This window comes from Triturus cristatus, chromosome 5_1 (assembly GCF_964204655.1).
Source record: "Triturus cristatus chromosome 5_1, aTriCri1.1, whole genome shotgun sequence".
Lineage (NCBI taxonomy): Eukaryota > Metazoa > Chordata > Amphibia > Caudata > Salamandridae > Triturus > Triturus cristatus.
Window position 1 is genome coordinate 397,306,050 of NC_140587.1, and position 17,678 is coordinate 397,323,727.

General features: G+C 41.3%; 1 protein-coding gene across 2 annotated transcripts in view; it reads right to left on the reverse strand.

Moving 5' to 3' along the window:
* Positions 1-17,678, reverse strand: part of RIMS2 (regulating synaptic membrane exocytosis 2) — a 1,922,267-nt gene that overhangs the window by 534,859 nt on the left and 1,369,730 nt on the right. Inside the window, exon 22 of one of the 2 annotated variants that reach the window (XM_085605120.1) lies at positions 645-749. The exons of the other annotated variant lie outside the window; for it this stretch is intronic. Coding sequence (XP_085461246.1) covers positions 645-749 — 105 coding nt within the window. The remainder of the gene's footprint in view (positions 1-644; positions 750-17,678) is intronic. 2 annotated transcript variants of the gene reach the window in all.

A 17,678-nucleotide genomic window follows, 5' to 3' on the forward strand; every position in this document is an offset into this window, starting at 1 on the left:
AGGACCTCTGGGCATACTTCTGCTTCTATAGATCATTGTTCTGTGGGGGGAAGCTAAGGAGCATAGTGATGGCTATCTCAAAACAGCGGCAGACCCTGAAACCTATGCCGCTGTGCATTGTGTGCAGATTGCAGGCGATCAAAGGTTGGGTTATTTCTTCATTTGCATACTGTCCCGTGATGGAAGTTTAGGGGAAAGGTAGTGGATCACCTGACCTCAGACACATGGTGGTGTCTGGGACCTGGTTCGGGCAATGGCAGCGATGGCAGCACTTCGTAACCCTCACTGAGTTTATATGCAATATAAGCTCATTGATGTCCATGTTGAGATTCCACCATGTGAAGGTTGCCAATGTGTTCCTATGGTTACACATATCAATATAACAGAATAATCATAGGAATATTTCAAGTAAAACAAATAGTTCATACGTCAGGCTAATTAGTGGATAAAACGATATACACATTGGTGGATACTCTTGATTGATTATACAGCCAAAAATCTTCTAAAAATTAAACAGGTGACTCACAACTATAGTAGGTTTAATTAGTAAGATGGTATTATTCTACTCATATAATAAGCAGCTAACGTGTGGATATGTACTGTAAGGAATAGGATCATAATAATGCAAGGCACAACATGTATACCTCTCAAGATCATTGTAAGCACCCTCAGAATAGGTACGGCACATCTTACGGGAACGCAGTAATCTGATTGCATCTTCACAAAAGATAGGATACATGGGCGAATCCCTGCTGCCAAAAAATTGTCAAAACATCATCAACATGCAATATACAGACATAGCTTCTAGGATACAAGATCACTGCAAACACACTAGCACGCACAAAACTACTGGACCTAGCAATAAAGCAAACATTGTAAGGGGCAAATAATGCAGAAAGGAGAGGTGTTTTTAGTGCCTAGTGTCCAAACATTCCTTCTTATTAGCATCATACCCGTTCTGGGAAGATTGAAATGTTGGCAACATCATGAAGCAATATGATTTGTTTGACACGCAAATATCATATAAAGCCTCAAACAATTCAACTCGAATCCCACCGTTAAGCAAAAACATATTGAGAAACAGTGCTGAGCAGCAATTAAGCACCTCTAATTTCAAATGCATTGCTCCCTAGCATGTGTAAAAGTCATGACAAAATGAATTAATAAACAATGATCAAATAGATGCAATAAGAATTGAACATAGAAAAGAATAAAAACATACAAGATGCTCACAGATTCACAGATAAAATTAAGTGATTGAATGTTTCAAAATTCACCTTGGCAATGTCATTCATTATGGGCAAATTATAATAACAACTCAATTTAGTTCCTAGTAGTTATCACTATTTAGTTATGGACAATAGTTAATGTTCACAATGCATTGCAACATTTAAGATGACATTATTTGGGTTCCAGCTTACAAGAGGAGTGCATGTGAGGAGGGCTGATGGTAGACCGGAATTAATGGCAAAAGACCCCTGGCCAATCCCCCACAAAGTTACTTTTCCCAGATAGGAATGTCAAATTTAAAATGTTTTGGGACACGAAGGGAATCCACTTTCCAATTCCAAGAGTATGAGGATACTGCGGACATGGAAGACCTAAAATGTACTAGTGTTACAACATAAACCATCCTGCATCTCCAGTATGAATAATGACAGATGAATGGAAGGGCTGGGTCTGAGACGAACAGGAGAGGGAACAAGGATGCTGAATAGCAAAATATATTAATCATAAACAAAATCCATGTACCCTACAAACCTAGTGTGAACTTCATTTTGTAGTTTAGCTAAGTTAAATGTACGAAGTGGTTACTCTGCAGACTTAACCCAAATGTCAGGTCAAATAGTACAGCCCTAAACCAGTACTGAAACCTATATTCAATCCTAAGTTTGAGAATGAAATAGGTGTGGACCTTGGCTGAGAGACACAACTTCAACGTTTTAGGAAAAAGATGAAACACTGCTTATAAAAAAAACGTTCAGGTACATCAATACACATCTCCACATCTCTCCATTGTATCCTCTGTAGGCTGGCCATAAAAGAATTCAAGCTCTTATGTAAAGCACAGAGAGAAAAAAGTAAAGTATACAACTCCAACAGCATGGCCAAAAGGAACACATCATAAAAATACCATAACGTACTACATTATACCAAAGCTCAATTTAACTAAATTCAACATGAAAAACAACTGACTCAGTACCTTTAGTTTCCCAAAAGGATTTTTTCTGTAGACTAATTCTAGGGTTGATGACGGATCACTACTTCATTAAACAACTTAGAAATGTGTAGTTTTAACGTAAAATTAGTGCCATGTGTGAAACAAAGTAAATGGGTACATACACAGAACAGCTCATAGTGACAGTTAACACTACTGATTAAGTAGCCATAACATACCTTTTATCAAGCACAGATCCTCAAATGGTATATTGTGGAGAAGGTCTCTGTTAGACCTGGCATCTTTGGCGTGGTTTCCCCTGACTTTTTGCCTCTACCTCCTGTATTTTTGACGCTGTGCTGGATTTCGTTTTTGCTGGTTTAGATGCTTTGGGCACTTTGCCACTGCTGATCAGTGTCAAAGTGCAAGTGCTCCGTAGGTAAATTGTTACATTGATTGGTTATCCATGATTGGTGTATTTGTTTCACCTGTTAGCCCCTAGTAAAGTGCACTGAGTGTGCCAGGGCTGGTGATTCAAATGCTACTAGTGGGCCTGCAGCACTGATTGTGCAACCCACAGGAGTAGCCCTAAAATGATATCACAGGCCTGCCACCGCAGTGCCTGGGTGCAGGTGCTAACTGCCATGCTGACCTGACCAGTGTTCACACTGGCCAGGCCTAACCCTTCCCTTTCTGTACACATTGGACACCCCTATGGAAGGCCCTAGGTACCCCCCTGGGCAGGGTGCAGTGTATGTGAAAGGTAGAGCATGTATTGGTGTAGGTGACATGCTCTGGTAGTGAATTACAGCCATGTTCGTTTTTCACTATTGAAAGGCTATCTTGCCCATAGGCTATAATGGGGAATGCTGAGTATAATGTTTACCTGCATATCTTCCCATAGGAGCAAGATAGAAAATTAAAGTCTGGTATCCCTGAACTCAGAATTTAATAAAACATCTTTTAGGAAAGATGTTTTTTAAATCCTGTGTGTGAAAACAGCACTTTTAGAAAGTGTCTGTTTCCTTTTCTGCCCTTTCTGTGTGCCATGGCCTGTTTGTGAATTGACTGTCTGGTTTGTGAGTGACAGGGACAGGGGTGGCTCCCAGAGGCTGAATGAGTCAGCCCAGGGCTGAATAGGGAAATTCCCCTATAGATGGGTGGGAGGAGTAGCACCTGGGCCTGAATAGGGCTGTGCCTGCCTTCCACAATGCTGACTCCACCCCCTGCTGGGCGGCTGACGACCCTGCCCCTCTCTCTCAAAGGAAAGAAGAAACCAAGTAAATAGAGTGCTCCAGGACTGGCCAGAACTGGTTCTGACTAGGCCAAGGCCCCTCTGCCTTCAGAGGACAAAGGATTTTGGGGTATAAGTATTGGGACCCAGACTACAGAAAATTAGATCATCCTGTAATCAAGAAGAACCTCTGCCAAGGAGAAAGCTGGAAGACTGAAGAAGAAGGGCTGACCTGCTGTAAGGCTGACTTGCAGTTGCGTTGCTGCCAAGGAGAGGGAAAGGACTTTGCTGTGTGCTGTGTCCCCTGGCTTGAAGGAATCTCCAAGGGCCTGAGTGGAGCTGGCCTCCTGTTAAGAAGTCCCAGGAACAAAAGGACTTCACCCCCAGCTTCCCCTGAACTCTGCTGTGTGAGTTCTGCCCTTCCTAGAGTGCTTGATCCCATTGTGGGGCCTCTGGAAGTTGTGCCTGCTGCTGGGAAGCTGACCAAGAGAAAAGAAGTGAAAGATCTGCAACTTTTTCACGCACCGCCGGCTTAGCGAGAAAATTTCCGTTGCCGCGAAGATTGTCGCAGCGCCTGTCGCCGCTGCAACGTCAACGCCGCGTTAATCTTCGGAGCGCATCGACCCCGGAGCGGGAAGATTCCTATCGCTGCAAGTATCGTCGCAGAGCCTTCCGCCGCTGAGTGAGATCGTCGCACCGCTCATTAGCAGGCCGCATTTCGTCGCTGCGAACATTGTCGCAGAAACATCGAAGATCGTCGCATCGTGCCTTTGCGAGTAAATTTCTACCGGAGAAGCTACGCCTTGGAATCCATACAAGTATCGCCTCACTCCCCATACAGGCCGGATTCGTCGCACACGCCCGCTGCATGCAGCGGGGTTGTTGCATCGCCTCCCCAGGGTCTCAGGACTGACGCTGTTGCCTGTTTTTCGACGCCTGAGCGCCGCTAGGAACTTTTATCGCATCACCAGGTACTGTTGGCTAAAATCGACGCTAATGTGGATTATTTTGTCGCTATGCTAACAACCCTTTTGAAACCATATTCTTGAACTGTGTATGTTGGATTTTTGTTGTTTTGGTCTTGTGTAGTTTATATAAAAGTACTTTATTTATCTACACTGGTGTGGAGTCCATTTGTGGTGTTTTCACTGTGTTACTGTGAGTGTTGGTACAAATACTTTACACATTGCCTTTGATAAGCCTGTCTGCTCGTGCCAAGCTACCAAGGGGGTGAGCAGGGGTTATCTAAAGAGTGTATGCCCCTTACCCTGACTAGAAGTAAGGGTCTCCATTTGGACAGTGGTACCTACCTCTGCCAACTAGAGACCCCAGATCAAACAGTCTCGTTTAGGGGATGGAGAACTCTGTCCACTAAACCCTAGGTTCCCCTCCTCCCTTAGGCAGAACTCAAGTTTTCTGTCGACAAAGATCTCATTGACTCAGTTGATGTAAAGCTTACTTCGGCGACCTGCAGGAGTAATGGTCATGTGTGGAAGGACATTACAGCACCTGCCATATTTAGGTTGGAATATGTAATGTAATTTGTTGCCACGAAAAATCTGATGGTGAAGGGCAGAACAACTGCATGGGCGCCAAACCCTGGGTGATAAAAACTCAGGTTGTGGGGGTCATTTGTTTTTTGTTCACTGAAAAACAAAAACTTGTTCAGAAAAGTTCAGTGAATGGCCATCAAAACTGACATTAGCCATCCACCAAAGACTAGAAGAAATCGTTGTAAAGATGGTTCCTTTCAGCATACAAGGATGGTTAAGGTAATATCTCCTGCCACCCTAATGTAATAGGGTACCGGCCAGCAAGCATTTAATCAGGCCCTATGTTTTCACCCTACTGATCTATCTTCCCTTTAGAGGTAGGACTAAAGAAATGTAAAGAATTACATTTTATCTTTGTTCTATAAAATAAGCTCAGATGCACTTATTTCTATGAGTAAGCCATTGAAAACCATTCATTGTAGTGCTTCATAACATCTCATTACTCTCCTTGTGAAAAACATGCACATAACCACTAGATACTGTGGCAAATCACATATCATGACAGAGATTACATAACTGTGTAATAGTGTTTCCATTAAGGGGTTCTGGTGACATAAACCAAGAGGCCGAAGGTTGCTTGGTTGTAAATTCCACCAGAACCCTGTATATGGCAATACAGGGCTATATTACATGTTACCTGTTATGTATTTGTTCCAAGCCACATTGGACAAACTGGAAAGTCATTTTAAGAAAACAACTAATGTGGTGTTAGAAAGGCATTATATTCTTTAACTGAATACATGGAAAAAATGAAAAGGTTGCAACATATAATACAGTATTAAAGGGTTTCTCAGCAGTTATGACTAACTGCCTGGATTCCGTTATCATTCTATTCGTCCTTTCTTAAATATTAAATCATAATCCACTGATGCCTCCTTCCTAACACTCCAAAAAGGCTGCAATTCTTTTTGGGAAACTGCCATCATGTTTCTGGCCATCCTTTTACTATTGTCTCTTTTACCAAAGCCAAAATTTCCCTAGCCCCAGTGGCTTATCGGAGGGAGTCCCTGTCCCAATCCAGCAGCAAGGAAAGAGGACTGTGGCAGCTCCAAGATTCTGAGGGGCACATTGGAAGGAATCCCCACCCTCAGTTCAGCTGCAAGGAACCTCCTGTTTTGCAATGGTAAGAAGTCTGTAGAAAGTGGAACAAGGCATTTCCCGTAGATGCTAAGTGGATGTCTGTATTGTGGACTGCATCTGCTATCGCCATCTATGTCCGAAGGTTGAAAAAAAACTTTGGGAGGTGTCCCTGTTGTTCTGTAAGGGCGTATGTGTGATTGTGTCTTTCATGTTATTATTTTCTACTTTCCCCAGCCTGTCATATTAACTCAATATTGTTGATTTCTAGACAGTATAGTGCATTTAAGTTTTTTACCTATTTGCATGTTATCTGTCAGCTCTGTAGCATATGTCTTCTCTATTAAGGAGTTTTATTAACACATTTAGGGTTGAGTTTATCATGGCTGCCGCCAGCATGAACCAGCCTCCTCCTTTTTTAAATGGAATAGGGGAACCAGATTTGCTTTGGCACAGGTGGATTAAGATTTTTAATTCATATTTAATAGATATAGGAGGGAAGAAGTTCTTATCAGTGTGCAAACAGCACATCTAATTGCACAATTCCGGTGTGCAAGGTAGGAAAGTGTATGAGGATATTTTAGAACATAATTCTGATTATGCAAGTGGTGAAGAAGATGAAGATGTGTTCCAAGCCACGTTGGACAAACTGGAAAGTCATTTCAAGGAAACAACTAACATGGTGTTAGAAAGACATAAATTAACCAGAACGCAAAGAAACAAGCATTGGCATAGCCAATAGGTCTTGCCTTTGGGAGCTTATACGTTTTTAGCCATGCAACACTTGATGTTGTTGCACCAAGGATATTGTGCTGGATAACTAAACACTTATAAGGGCCCAAAGGCAAGACCTATTGACTATGCCAATGCTAGTTTTTATAGCGCTACTCATAACAACCCTACGGTGTCAAAGCACTTTACATCACACAAGTTATACAGAGGCAATAAACTATACGTGTGGAAATTATTCTATATGAAACGTAACACAAAACAACAAGGAGTAATTACCGTTATGCGATCTGCCTGTACACGTTCTTTGCAGCAGGTATATTAACCCTCTGTACTACACTATGACGAGTCAAAGCTGCCACTAGACAAATCGCCCATCTCTCTCCAGCAGAAACATTAATCACCTGGTTATCTTGACATTTTTATTGCTGCCTGAAAAATGCTAGGCACGCAAGTAAACAGCAGGTGCTTTTAAAAACTGAAAGTTATTTCTGAGCATGAACACAGCGCCTCTCCTAAAGCCGGCCCTCCCTACACTAGCCCTATCCTCCCACCCAAATTTCTGAAGCTGCTCTCCAGATTTATTAGGCAGTGCTGTGCTGGCATTATTACTTGGGAACATCATAGTGGTTGTTATTACTAGGCATGGATTAGTTGCTAATCACCCTAAATTTAAAGGCTCCCTGGTCGCCGATCTAAAGGCAGTCAATACTTTTCCAACAACGATCAATGCTTATCTTTATGTGCCCAATGACCCCTTAACTGAAGAGACAGCGGGCTTCAGAAATATCAGCACACTCGCCACCACAATTCCACCCATTAAACCGCACGTTTTCCCAAATGACCTAATGATGAGCCTCAATACAGGGATAAAGTGAAGCTCACATATCTACGCTGCCTGAAACCAACGCAAAATAAGAGTATGTCACCCAATTTCCAGCACCTTTTTAACAACTGAGTTGCAGGCGCTCTGGGTATTAGTCCTGCTGGTTTACCTGTAGGTGCTCAGACTGGCTGTTTCACTCTCCCTACTACTCCTTCTCAGGCTTGTATGTGGATTGCCAGCCTTCTAGGCATTTCCGGTTGTAATCGAAAGCCGAAGGCACGCACGCAACCCAAACAGCTACCAAACATGGTGAATGCGAGCCGGAACCATCTCTGCTAGGAATCAAAGGGGCACCTGGTCTTGAGACGCACTGTGTATTAATACCACGTCATCGTTTATTCAGCAGATTAGACTTCATTTAGTGTGAGTCAAAGCACACAATACTTTGGCAAAAGTAGTTCAATACAGTTTGTGGTTATCGATCAAACAACCGTGACAGCAGCGCCGTGACGATACATATTAATTAAAAAATGATCTGTTATGTTGCATTGATGAAAATAAACAAGCATAAAGCATTGCAGTTCCCAGCTCTAGCAGGTCAGAGGACACCACACTTGTGTCGTTTTTAAGAACTGTAAACAAGAGGCGTTTTAGATACTGGTGCTTGATTTAACGAACTCTGAAAGCTGGGCAATAGTCGCCTGGATTCAAGCACGTATTGCGCATACTACTGTGACGTCATCAGCCACCATTTTCACGGAACTAAGTTTTGGAGGCTTGAAGCGCAGCCAATGACTGTGGTAATTCGCACATCACTTCCATAAATATGAGTGACAGCGCCTCAAAGCCTTTAAGCGTGATATATTAAATTTGCACGCTGCAGACAGTTCACAATGCACAGCGTCCTCGGGGCATACGCATATTATGTATATTTGATATGGCAGTCACACACATTTGCATGATTTATACAACATACGGTTCAATATGAGCACCGTAAAACAAGCGGCAGCAACCTATAGGGAGACAGACAGACAAGAGGGCCGGCGTGACTCTCTATTTTAATCACAAGCATTTCAGCTGCGAACTATCATGGGTAATAACTGCGCATTGAGATGTGCTTTCTTAGAAAACGGCACAAATGTCTTTCATGGCTAAAATAACGATATGCAGGAGCTGCTGGTGTGCGCACGCGGTTCCGCGCAGCAGCAGCATATGTTTCCAATTATCGCGCCCGCGTCTGGGCACGATAATTGGAAACATATGCTGCTGGCTGTGCGTAACCGCAAGCATTAGGCCGTGGGACAAAAAGAGCCTTTGGCCAATTGTGTGCTGTCTTTGTTAAAAAGACGCACGCAAAGGCCAATAGCCTGGGACAAAACAAAAAGCACACGCACGAGCGTGTGCGAGCGTGAGGTGAGCTTTCTGAAAGCCCTTACATAAAGCCGAGCAGAGCAGCGCATGCGCGCTGCGCTAGGCTCGACCTAAAAAGGACAAGGTTGCAACATCTATATCAGTATTTAAGGATCTCTCAGCCACTTGTGAATTTGGCACCCTCAAAGATTCTCTTATTAGAGCAGACCAACTGGTCAGATGTACCAATGATCAAAAAGTTCAGGAAAAACTCTTATTGTTAAATCCTTCGTTAGATGAAGCCCTCAATATAAAGTTGTTAAGCATATTGCTTTGTATGCTAATGAAATTAAAGTAACTGGTGACAAACAAAAAGCAGCGGAGAAGTGGTAAATCTCAATAGGATGGAAGAGGTGTGTAAGATAAAAGAAATGTACAGGTACCACATACTAAAGCTCAAAACAGGGGAAAGCTTAAATGTTTAAAGTGTGGTAATAACAGTCACTTTAGCTAACAGCCCCACATGTCCTGTAAGGGGTGCTATTTGCAGTAAATGTAACAAGAGAGGACATTTTGCCATGTATGGAGGTATATGGGGAAAAACATACATTTTATAAAATCAGAGGGAGATCAATACGATGACAACAGGAAATTTGTAATTGAAGTCAACTTAGCTGAGACAGATGCAAAAGTGATGTACCCAACTTGGAACATTTTATTAGATTGGTTTAGGGCTAACATATATTCTGATTTGTGTTCTACCTATAACCTAATTGACAGTAAAACATTCCATGAGAAAATAGTTGGGGAAGAATATTTATTCGAAACCCCAGATAAATAACCAGGGTATTACAATAGAAATCCCATTCCCTTAGAGGTCAAGGTTAAATTGTGCTTTTCTTTTAAAGACAGACACACCGTGAGCAAGGTTTATGTGACTAAACGAAGATTCTAATGTATGAGGATGTAAACATCAGAAAGAGTTGGGGATAAAACTGGATCCTAATAATGAAGACCAAGTTCTGCTTATAGGCAGATCAATGGTGGGTTGAACATTTGTGATGAGGTACGGAAAGTATTCACAGAGAGGTTGGGTTTACTAAAAGGAGTTATGCATAGAATTAATTAGAAAACCACTTCTGTTCCTGTAGTTCCCTTTTTTTTGCCTAGTTTGTGCATGGACATTTTCGGGGTGAGTCGTCAAGCACAGGCTGGAGAAAAGGGGTGTCCCAAAAAACAATATCCCCATGAATGTCCCCATACACCTTTTTGAACAGCACCAACACAAAAACTGCTCAATGGAATTACACCAAATTTGGCATTAAACTAGATCTTGGTCCAGAAACTGCTTGATGAGATCTGGTGCAAGTCCATTCAGCACTCTTTGAGAAATTAAGTCTCAAATTATTTATATATCTGGACAGTTGGGATAAAAGGACTCTTGCGAGAGTCCCTCGAATGTAATTTAAAAAATAAATAGGGCCTGAGAGAGAGAGGGGGAGAGTGTGTGAATATATATATATATATATATATATATATATATATATATATATATATTATCTACTGTCGGTCGCCAGTAGATAGTTATAGTTAGGATCGTGTTTCCATAGGAAATCCGCAACATTCTATTTGGAATAACTTTGGCGCCGATTGACGAATCCTCGCAAAAGTTTCAAAATAGGTGGGGCGCTCCGCTCCGCTCCTTCCCTGAAAGTCTCGGGGGGATTCGTCAAGCGGGGGCTGAGAAAAAGGGGGGGTCCCAAAACGCGTTTTCCCCATGCATTTTTCCATAGGACCTTTGGTCCAAGCTACAGCCCGAACGGCTGAACAGAATTACTTGAAATTTGGCAAAGAGGTAGTCCTCAGGTCAGGGATGTGCCTGGTGTAAATCTGTTCAGTATTTCCTGAGAAAATAGCATTTAAAAGCATATATATATCTATAAGCGCGCACCGTGCGCGTACGGTGAAACTTACCATACGCGCACGCTGCCGTATTTGTAATATGTATTTGTAATATATGTATAACTAAAAATTAATGGAAGAAGACAAGGGTAAATAAGTGTCTAAATACAGTGATGTAATATCTGACGTCATCAGCAGAGGATTGCGGTCGCGTGAGTTATAGTTGCCTGCACTAACTATAACGGGGGAATTTCAATGGTTTTTCACGAGTGAAATGTCCAGCTAACTATAACATGTGTGAAACCTATGGTTTTTTAAGTGAATATATATATATATATATATATATATATATATATATATATATATAAACACACTCCTGACAATCAATCCAACCCAGGGAATTCAGGTACGGACCACTTTGAGCTAAGTTCAAGGTGCTTTATTGCGCTTAGTTACACAGCATGACGCGTTTCGACCGGGTCTCCCCGGTCTTGATCACACACATATATATATATATATACACATCTCTAGCAAATGTGATTCAGCTACTCTGCTCCTTGGTTTAGGCCTAATGTTTTCAACAGTATCCCACAAAAAGGAAAACATACCTGACTTCCAAGTCTTCAGCAGTACAAAGCAACTATGGACTTGAACTGGGTGAAGAGCCTTGGAACTGTGCTACGAATAAAAGTAGTTTTAACTACTAATGGAATTTTTCATTAAAAAATAGTAATTTCTGACACTGGTGTAATATAGAAATAATTATGCATAGTTGCAAACATACATTCGATGTTTATTCCCCTAAGTGTGAACTATTTGTGATAAAGTCACTGTTATGAATCTATCGCTTTCCAATAGCTTGTTGAACAATCTGGGTCTGTACTGGGTAGAAGGCTACTTTCTTTTATCTGATGAAGAAATAATGGACAGCTATAGTTCTATGCTAAAAGGAAGTGGCCACAGAAAATATGTCAACCTGTGCATGTATTGGACCATTTAAGCAATCTTCACTCACTTGCAAACTGACAGCACAAAGATTTCACATTCTGGATATATTCTGTACTGTACAGAGTGTTACGCTGGTAATGTTTGTTGTATAGTACACTCCTTATCACCATAGTCACCATAGTCACTCCAAAAAATATAGTGTATATACCCATGCTGAAAATACAGCTTGTGGACACTTTAATGAATGTACATTTCTGTAACAAGTGTATTGAGAGGCCATGTAATGTGACCTTGGTACTTGATAAATCAGAATATGTTGGAATGGTGGTGAAACCTCCCTCCTTATAAGTAAATCAGAGATTTAAGCATAAACCACTTTTAATAATGTTTGCAACTGTTGTAACCTCCAGTGTTAAGATATCGACCTTCCCATTGATAGGTAAACCAAAAGAGAATGTTCAGGAGCTCAAATCTCTATGTCAGAGCAAATCAAGGAGATCAGGATTCATTCCTCTTTCCTTCAAAATCCACTGTCAAACTAACTGGCCCTGGTTGCTCCACCATGTTAATATCCCACTTTTTTTTTAGCCATTCATTTGCCAGTGGGTGACCCTCATTGTGGAAGTTATATTGTATTATGACACAATAAGCCACCACTCTTGTAAGCTTCATTAGCTTGTAGTGGCCAGCAGTGCCAGATGAGAGGGACCCGGTCAGGCCAGCTTAAGTAAGACATAGCCCATATGAATGTCAATATACCAGAAAAATATACATTAGTATCCAATTTCTCCATAGAACAAAAGTTCCATCCTTGGAGAATTAGATTTCATGTTATGAATGTTAAAGAGGATGATGTTGAGTATATTAGGAGAGGATACGTATCCACAAAATTTTATAAGTAGATGAAGAACAGTCAGTATGGACTATCAAAGAAAGAAATCATGGATGAAAGATACGAAAATATCATGCAAGTCTGAGATTTTGTACTCACAAACAATTTTGAAAAGGGATGAATCCCTAAACAAATATCTCTAATCAGGAGTTTACAATCTATTTAGGCAAAGTGAAAATCTTACAAATAGCCTATCTAAATGAGGGGAAAAAAACAGGGCCCCGAAGAACATTGAATTTTATTCTGTTGCAGCACTAAGGAGAAAAGAGAGAGGCAAGATTACTTACGATAGGAAAAGCAAAATGGTAAACAAATAACAGCAAAACATCTGAAGGGATCCTAAGAAAAGATGACTGTGCTTCCATAATAAATGGAATGGCTTTGGCCACAGTATAGTTCAGGTACTTGAATAAAACATCTTTGTGTGTTTGGATTGACACATTACTAAATACATAGTAAATGATGGTGAGCCATTTACTGCCTTTACGTTACATCAAACATTTATCGGATAATGCGGACACAAGCCCAACAGAAGTAAACAAAGTGCTCCAGAAACATTTGATAGAATACTATAGAAAGGATCTGTCACTTCAAGATTGTTCATTCATCAGTGACGACACTTGGAGGGGAAATGTTTGGAAACTCATTTAAAAACAGCTTTAAAGTGACAGTATGTTTCTATTTTGCCCTTCTGATGGCAGGTTGTTGTAAAAAGAAGCAGTCTATATGTAAAAACTAGCATGTGCATGCCTTTTAAAGTGGTGAATTTTGATGATATCATCATGAATAGGTGAAAGCTTTTGGTTGTCCAAGTCTTCTCAGTTTTACTAAGGATACATTCTTCTTACCAAGGATACATTCAGTCTTAAATTGATAGGAAGGCTCACTATCATGCATTTAGGAAACAAATATGTTTAAGTGAATTCCCACGTGAGCAGGCAGGATGTTCTAAGAGTTAGATATCAATTGTGGAAGGACAAGAAGTAATTCTTTTGTGTAAGTTTATAGCACAATGCTGTAATTCAAATCAGTGTTTTCCGAATCACAACCAGTAGTAAAACGAGGGTAAGATCACCATGAAGAGATGTGAGTGTGTGCATTCAGTAGATGGGGTTATGTACTCAATCATCACGCTTATTAATTGAAACGCTGGTAGATATTACTAATAAAAAACAAGTAAGTCCCATGTTTTGAACAAACTGTGATAGTAATCACAGTGGATCACTGTGTACGACCACAACCCAATTTAAGACTAATTGTACTTACTATTGTAAAAGCACTATTGCAAACAGACTGGAAGATGTTTTATGTCGGTTTTCAAAACTCAATCAGATATAGAAAAGGGTGAAAAAATCAAGACTTATCTTACCCCACACACAGAAGACATAAGGGTGCAGACAGGATCCTGAGGGAAGAGAGATACGAAGCACTGAAGAAGAGTTGAAGCCCGATTTGGAGTTCGGAATTGTGATTCTCCTGAAATGTGCATACTAAGGAAAAAACAGTGGCCATGTTGGATTCCTTTAGATGCCAGGATCTCACTGACAATACACTGGCACTTCCAAAAGAGGATAAAGTTTACCAGCCAAATCTAAAAAGAAAAATGCCTCAACTTTTAAAGATAAATCCTAAAATGGCTTGATCCAGAACACCTAATACATATATTGAAATGTACCCAATATCCCCACCGAAGCAAAAATTTGGGTGCATTTCTTATATAAATACAATCTACCCAAGGTGGTTGTTCCTGACAAACGCTACTATTGTCACTTAAGGACTAACATGGCACATACAACTGAGGAAGAAATCGTAACCTTTAATTCACACCACTGCATTGCAATATCTGTAACAATGCTAAGAATCTTATCAGCATGAAAGATGTCTGTCATATCACGGACACGACTTGGGGTTGTCCCCAAATACTATACATGCCAAAATCAAAGCACATGTATTAGCTTATTTTCTCTGAAGCAGTTGTTAACATGTCAAAAACAAAAGCACCAGCAACAGAAATGTTGAAAGCTCCTGAAGTGTGAGACTCTGCTCTAAATATGCTACTGTAAGAACTCGCAGACTATAAAGTATCAATTGGATCAGTAAAAGTAGCAGTAGCATTCGCCAATGCCGATGTACAATCACTTAGGAGGGAAATAACCTAACTCTAGAAATAATTAACATTTGTGGAAACCAGAGTGTCTGGTGTGGAATAGAGGTTCAATAGTCAGCCAGATCTGGGAGAAGAATTTCAACAAGTGCACAGACTGAGATCCAGTGAAAGTGGTAATACAGCACATCCAAGACAGTTATTTACAAGCTGCTTCAGACATCAACAGGCAAGGCAGATAATTACAAAAGCTAAAAATTCTTGAGAGGAAGCAATTCTTAGCATTCCGGCCATGGTTGCTGAAAAGAAATTTTACATGGACTCCTGGAATCAGCAATTTTGTTAATCCTAATTGATGGAAAAACGAGGGGGTACGAAGGCCTAGAATACTTGGAGAACTTAAAGGACGAAATTGAAGATACAGATATGGAGATGTCAAGAAACCAAGTCTGACAAACAAGACTCACTATGAAAACGCCCGGAAACAAAGGAGTGCAATGATCTCGAGAAAGAATGCCACTGGGAAACGGTGACACAGAAATGGCCAATGGGGTGTAAACAAAGATAATTGGAACACCCACTACCCAGAGACAAATCCAGATATCCGCTTAAGGAAAAATTGCAGAGGAGAGTTGGTGAGCTCAGCTGAAGAAATTCCACAGGTTGTACACATACATGGAAAGAATATGGGGGAACAATATTGAGCATTTAGTCAGCTCTTATAGACTTGACCTTCTCACAGTGAATTGCAGTACCCTTCACACATGGTGGGAGACATGTCTATGGATACATTTTCCAGGCGAAGAGTAGGCGACGCTCCTCAGGGTACATGAAAATGGATTGAGGGAAGCACACCAGAAATACAGTTATTATATGATTTCACAACTCTGGCATTGGGCTCCCTTTAAACTGCACAAGGCTACGCTTAGCCCACATTCACAATGCTGGAGACATTGAACAAGGGACAGTGTATTTTCCATATCCTGTGGAACTTTACAAGAGTGAGGGGATACTGGCCAATATGAAGGTACACTATAAAGGTAGATCTAGACATGACGATGAACCTTACAGCTAAAATAGTGGTCTTACACAATACCTCGGATCTCACACCCATAGACTTTCACATGAAATGTTGGTTATTCACTACGCTTGCAGTTGCAAAGATTGGTCTTTTAAGGCTCTGGAAAAAGGCTACCATCCCTAGTTTATGAAACTGGTTAGACGATATGCAAAAGATATCTGCCTTCTAAAGAAGGATGGTGTGGAACACTTAGGTCACTGAGCAAGAGGTGATTATCTGACTGGAGAATAATGCTGATAGATAGAGGATTCCAGAATATATTTTTTACTATGGTTTAATATTTCCCCTTATTTTTAAGATGTGATAATAAGAGCCTGTAGGGGAATCAGAGTAGATTTAGGGGAACAAGTAGGACGAGCTGCCCAGAAGACTCTCTGATAAGGTTTGAATAGAGAAACAAGTGATGAACTATGGGAGTGACCTACCTTGGATCTTCATAACGTGAGCCCGATACTGGTGCGCTGGGAACCATGTGCTCACTTCTTTTCACACTTTCCAGTTTACAAAGGTTTCCCATTTGATGATGTTTACTCAACAAGTTGAATTAGTGTGGGTATACATAACACTATCCGCCCCACCGTACGCTCAGGTACTGTCTAAATGGTGGGAGAGAAGGGGTGGACTTTGTACTTAAATGTGGGATTTCAAGGCTCCAAATCTTGGCTTGTTATATATTCCCATTTAGATGGTTTGCTTTGTGTGAATCAGGTTATGTGCACTGGCTGTTTTCATTAATTAAGGATATGGAAACTTAGATGGCACTGTACAAAGATCAACCCACCACTGCAGGGTGGTAGAGGATGCAGTGGCAGCGAGGGACTGTCGACAGCTGAAAGGGGGCCCGCACGGGGCCACCCCACTGGATAGTGAAAATTGGTATAAGCCATGAGTTCACTGTAGCCTTCTTTGAGTCGGGTGGAGGGGGACACTTAATACTGTTATTGCTTGATCACTGCACAGGAGTACCACATCTTTATGCTTAGCTGAGTCAGGGTCGGCTGCACAATGATCTGAGAGTTTTATATCCAAGTCTGGTCAGAGAACAGGCATAACCAACAAACACGCACCCTCTATGCCAGTTGCTTGTATAGTTGGGGATGGGGCGACAGATGCTTCATGTTCAGAAGTGTAGGGAGGGGTAGAGTTGGGTTACGTTTCTGTTCAACTTTAGTTTAGTTGCGTTAGCTTACACCTCACATTACAAGTTAATCCGCCTGATTGCCTGCCTGATATTTGCAAGCTAGTCTAAACCCCCATGACGGACATGCAGGATACATTTACCACTCTCTCCTGGGATGTTAATAACCTGAATAACAAGATTAAGAGAGGCACAGTAATCCAATAATTTAAGCGCTATTCCCCTTCGGTAGTAATACTATAAGAAACACACTTATTAGGTTATTAGGTATTGCGGCAAGGATGCTACTCTAGTCTAGAGTATGTCATGCTGGTTACATGAATAACTCATAAGGGTCACCATACTGTCTCATAAGCACTTACCGATGCAAGTAGCCAAAACCCATTATGACAAACTGGACTTATTTGTCGCAATTCAGGGGGACATGAAGGAATCCCACTGGTTGCTCACCTACTTTTATGCTCCCCTACACTGGTGGCAGACACTCTACAAGCACTCACAGGATACTCCTACAATCCCCTTCGGGGCACACACTGATCGGGAGTGACTTCAACTCGGTCATGGACCCTGATCAGGACACCAGAAACCTTCATGCATGCAAATCATTTAGGATACAGTCATGGGCCACTTCCTTGGCTCTAACTGATGCTTACCAACTGCTGCACCCACAGAACGCAGAATACACT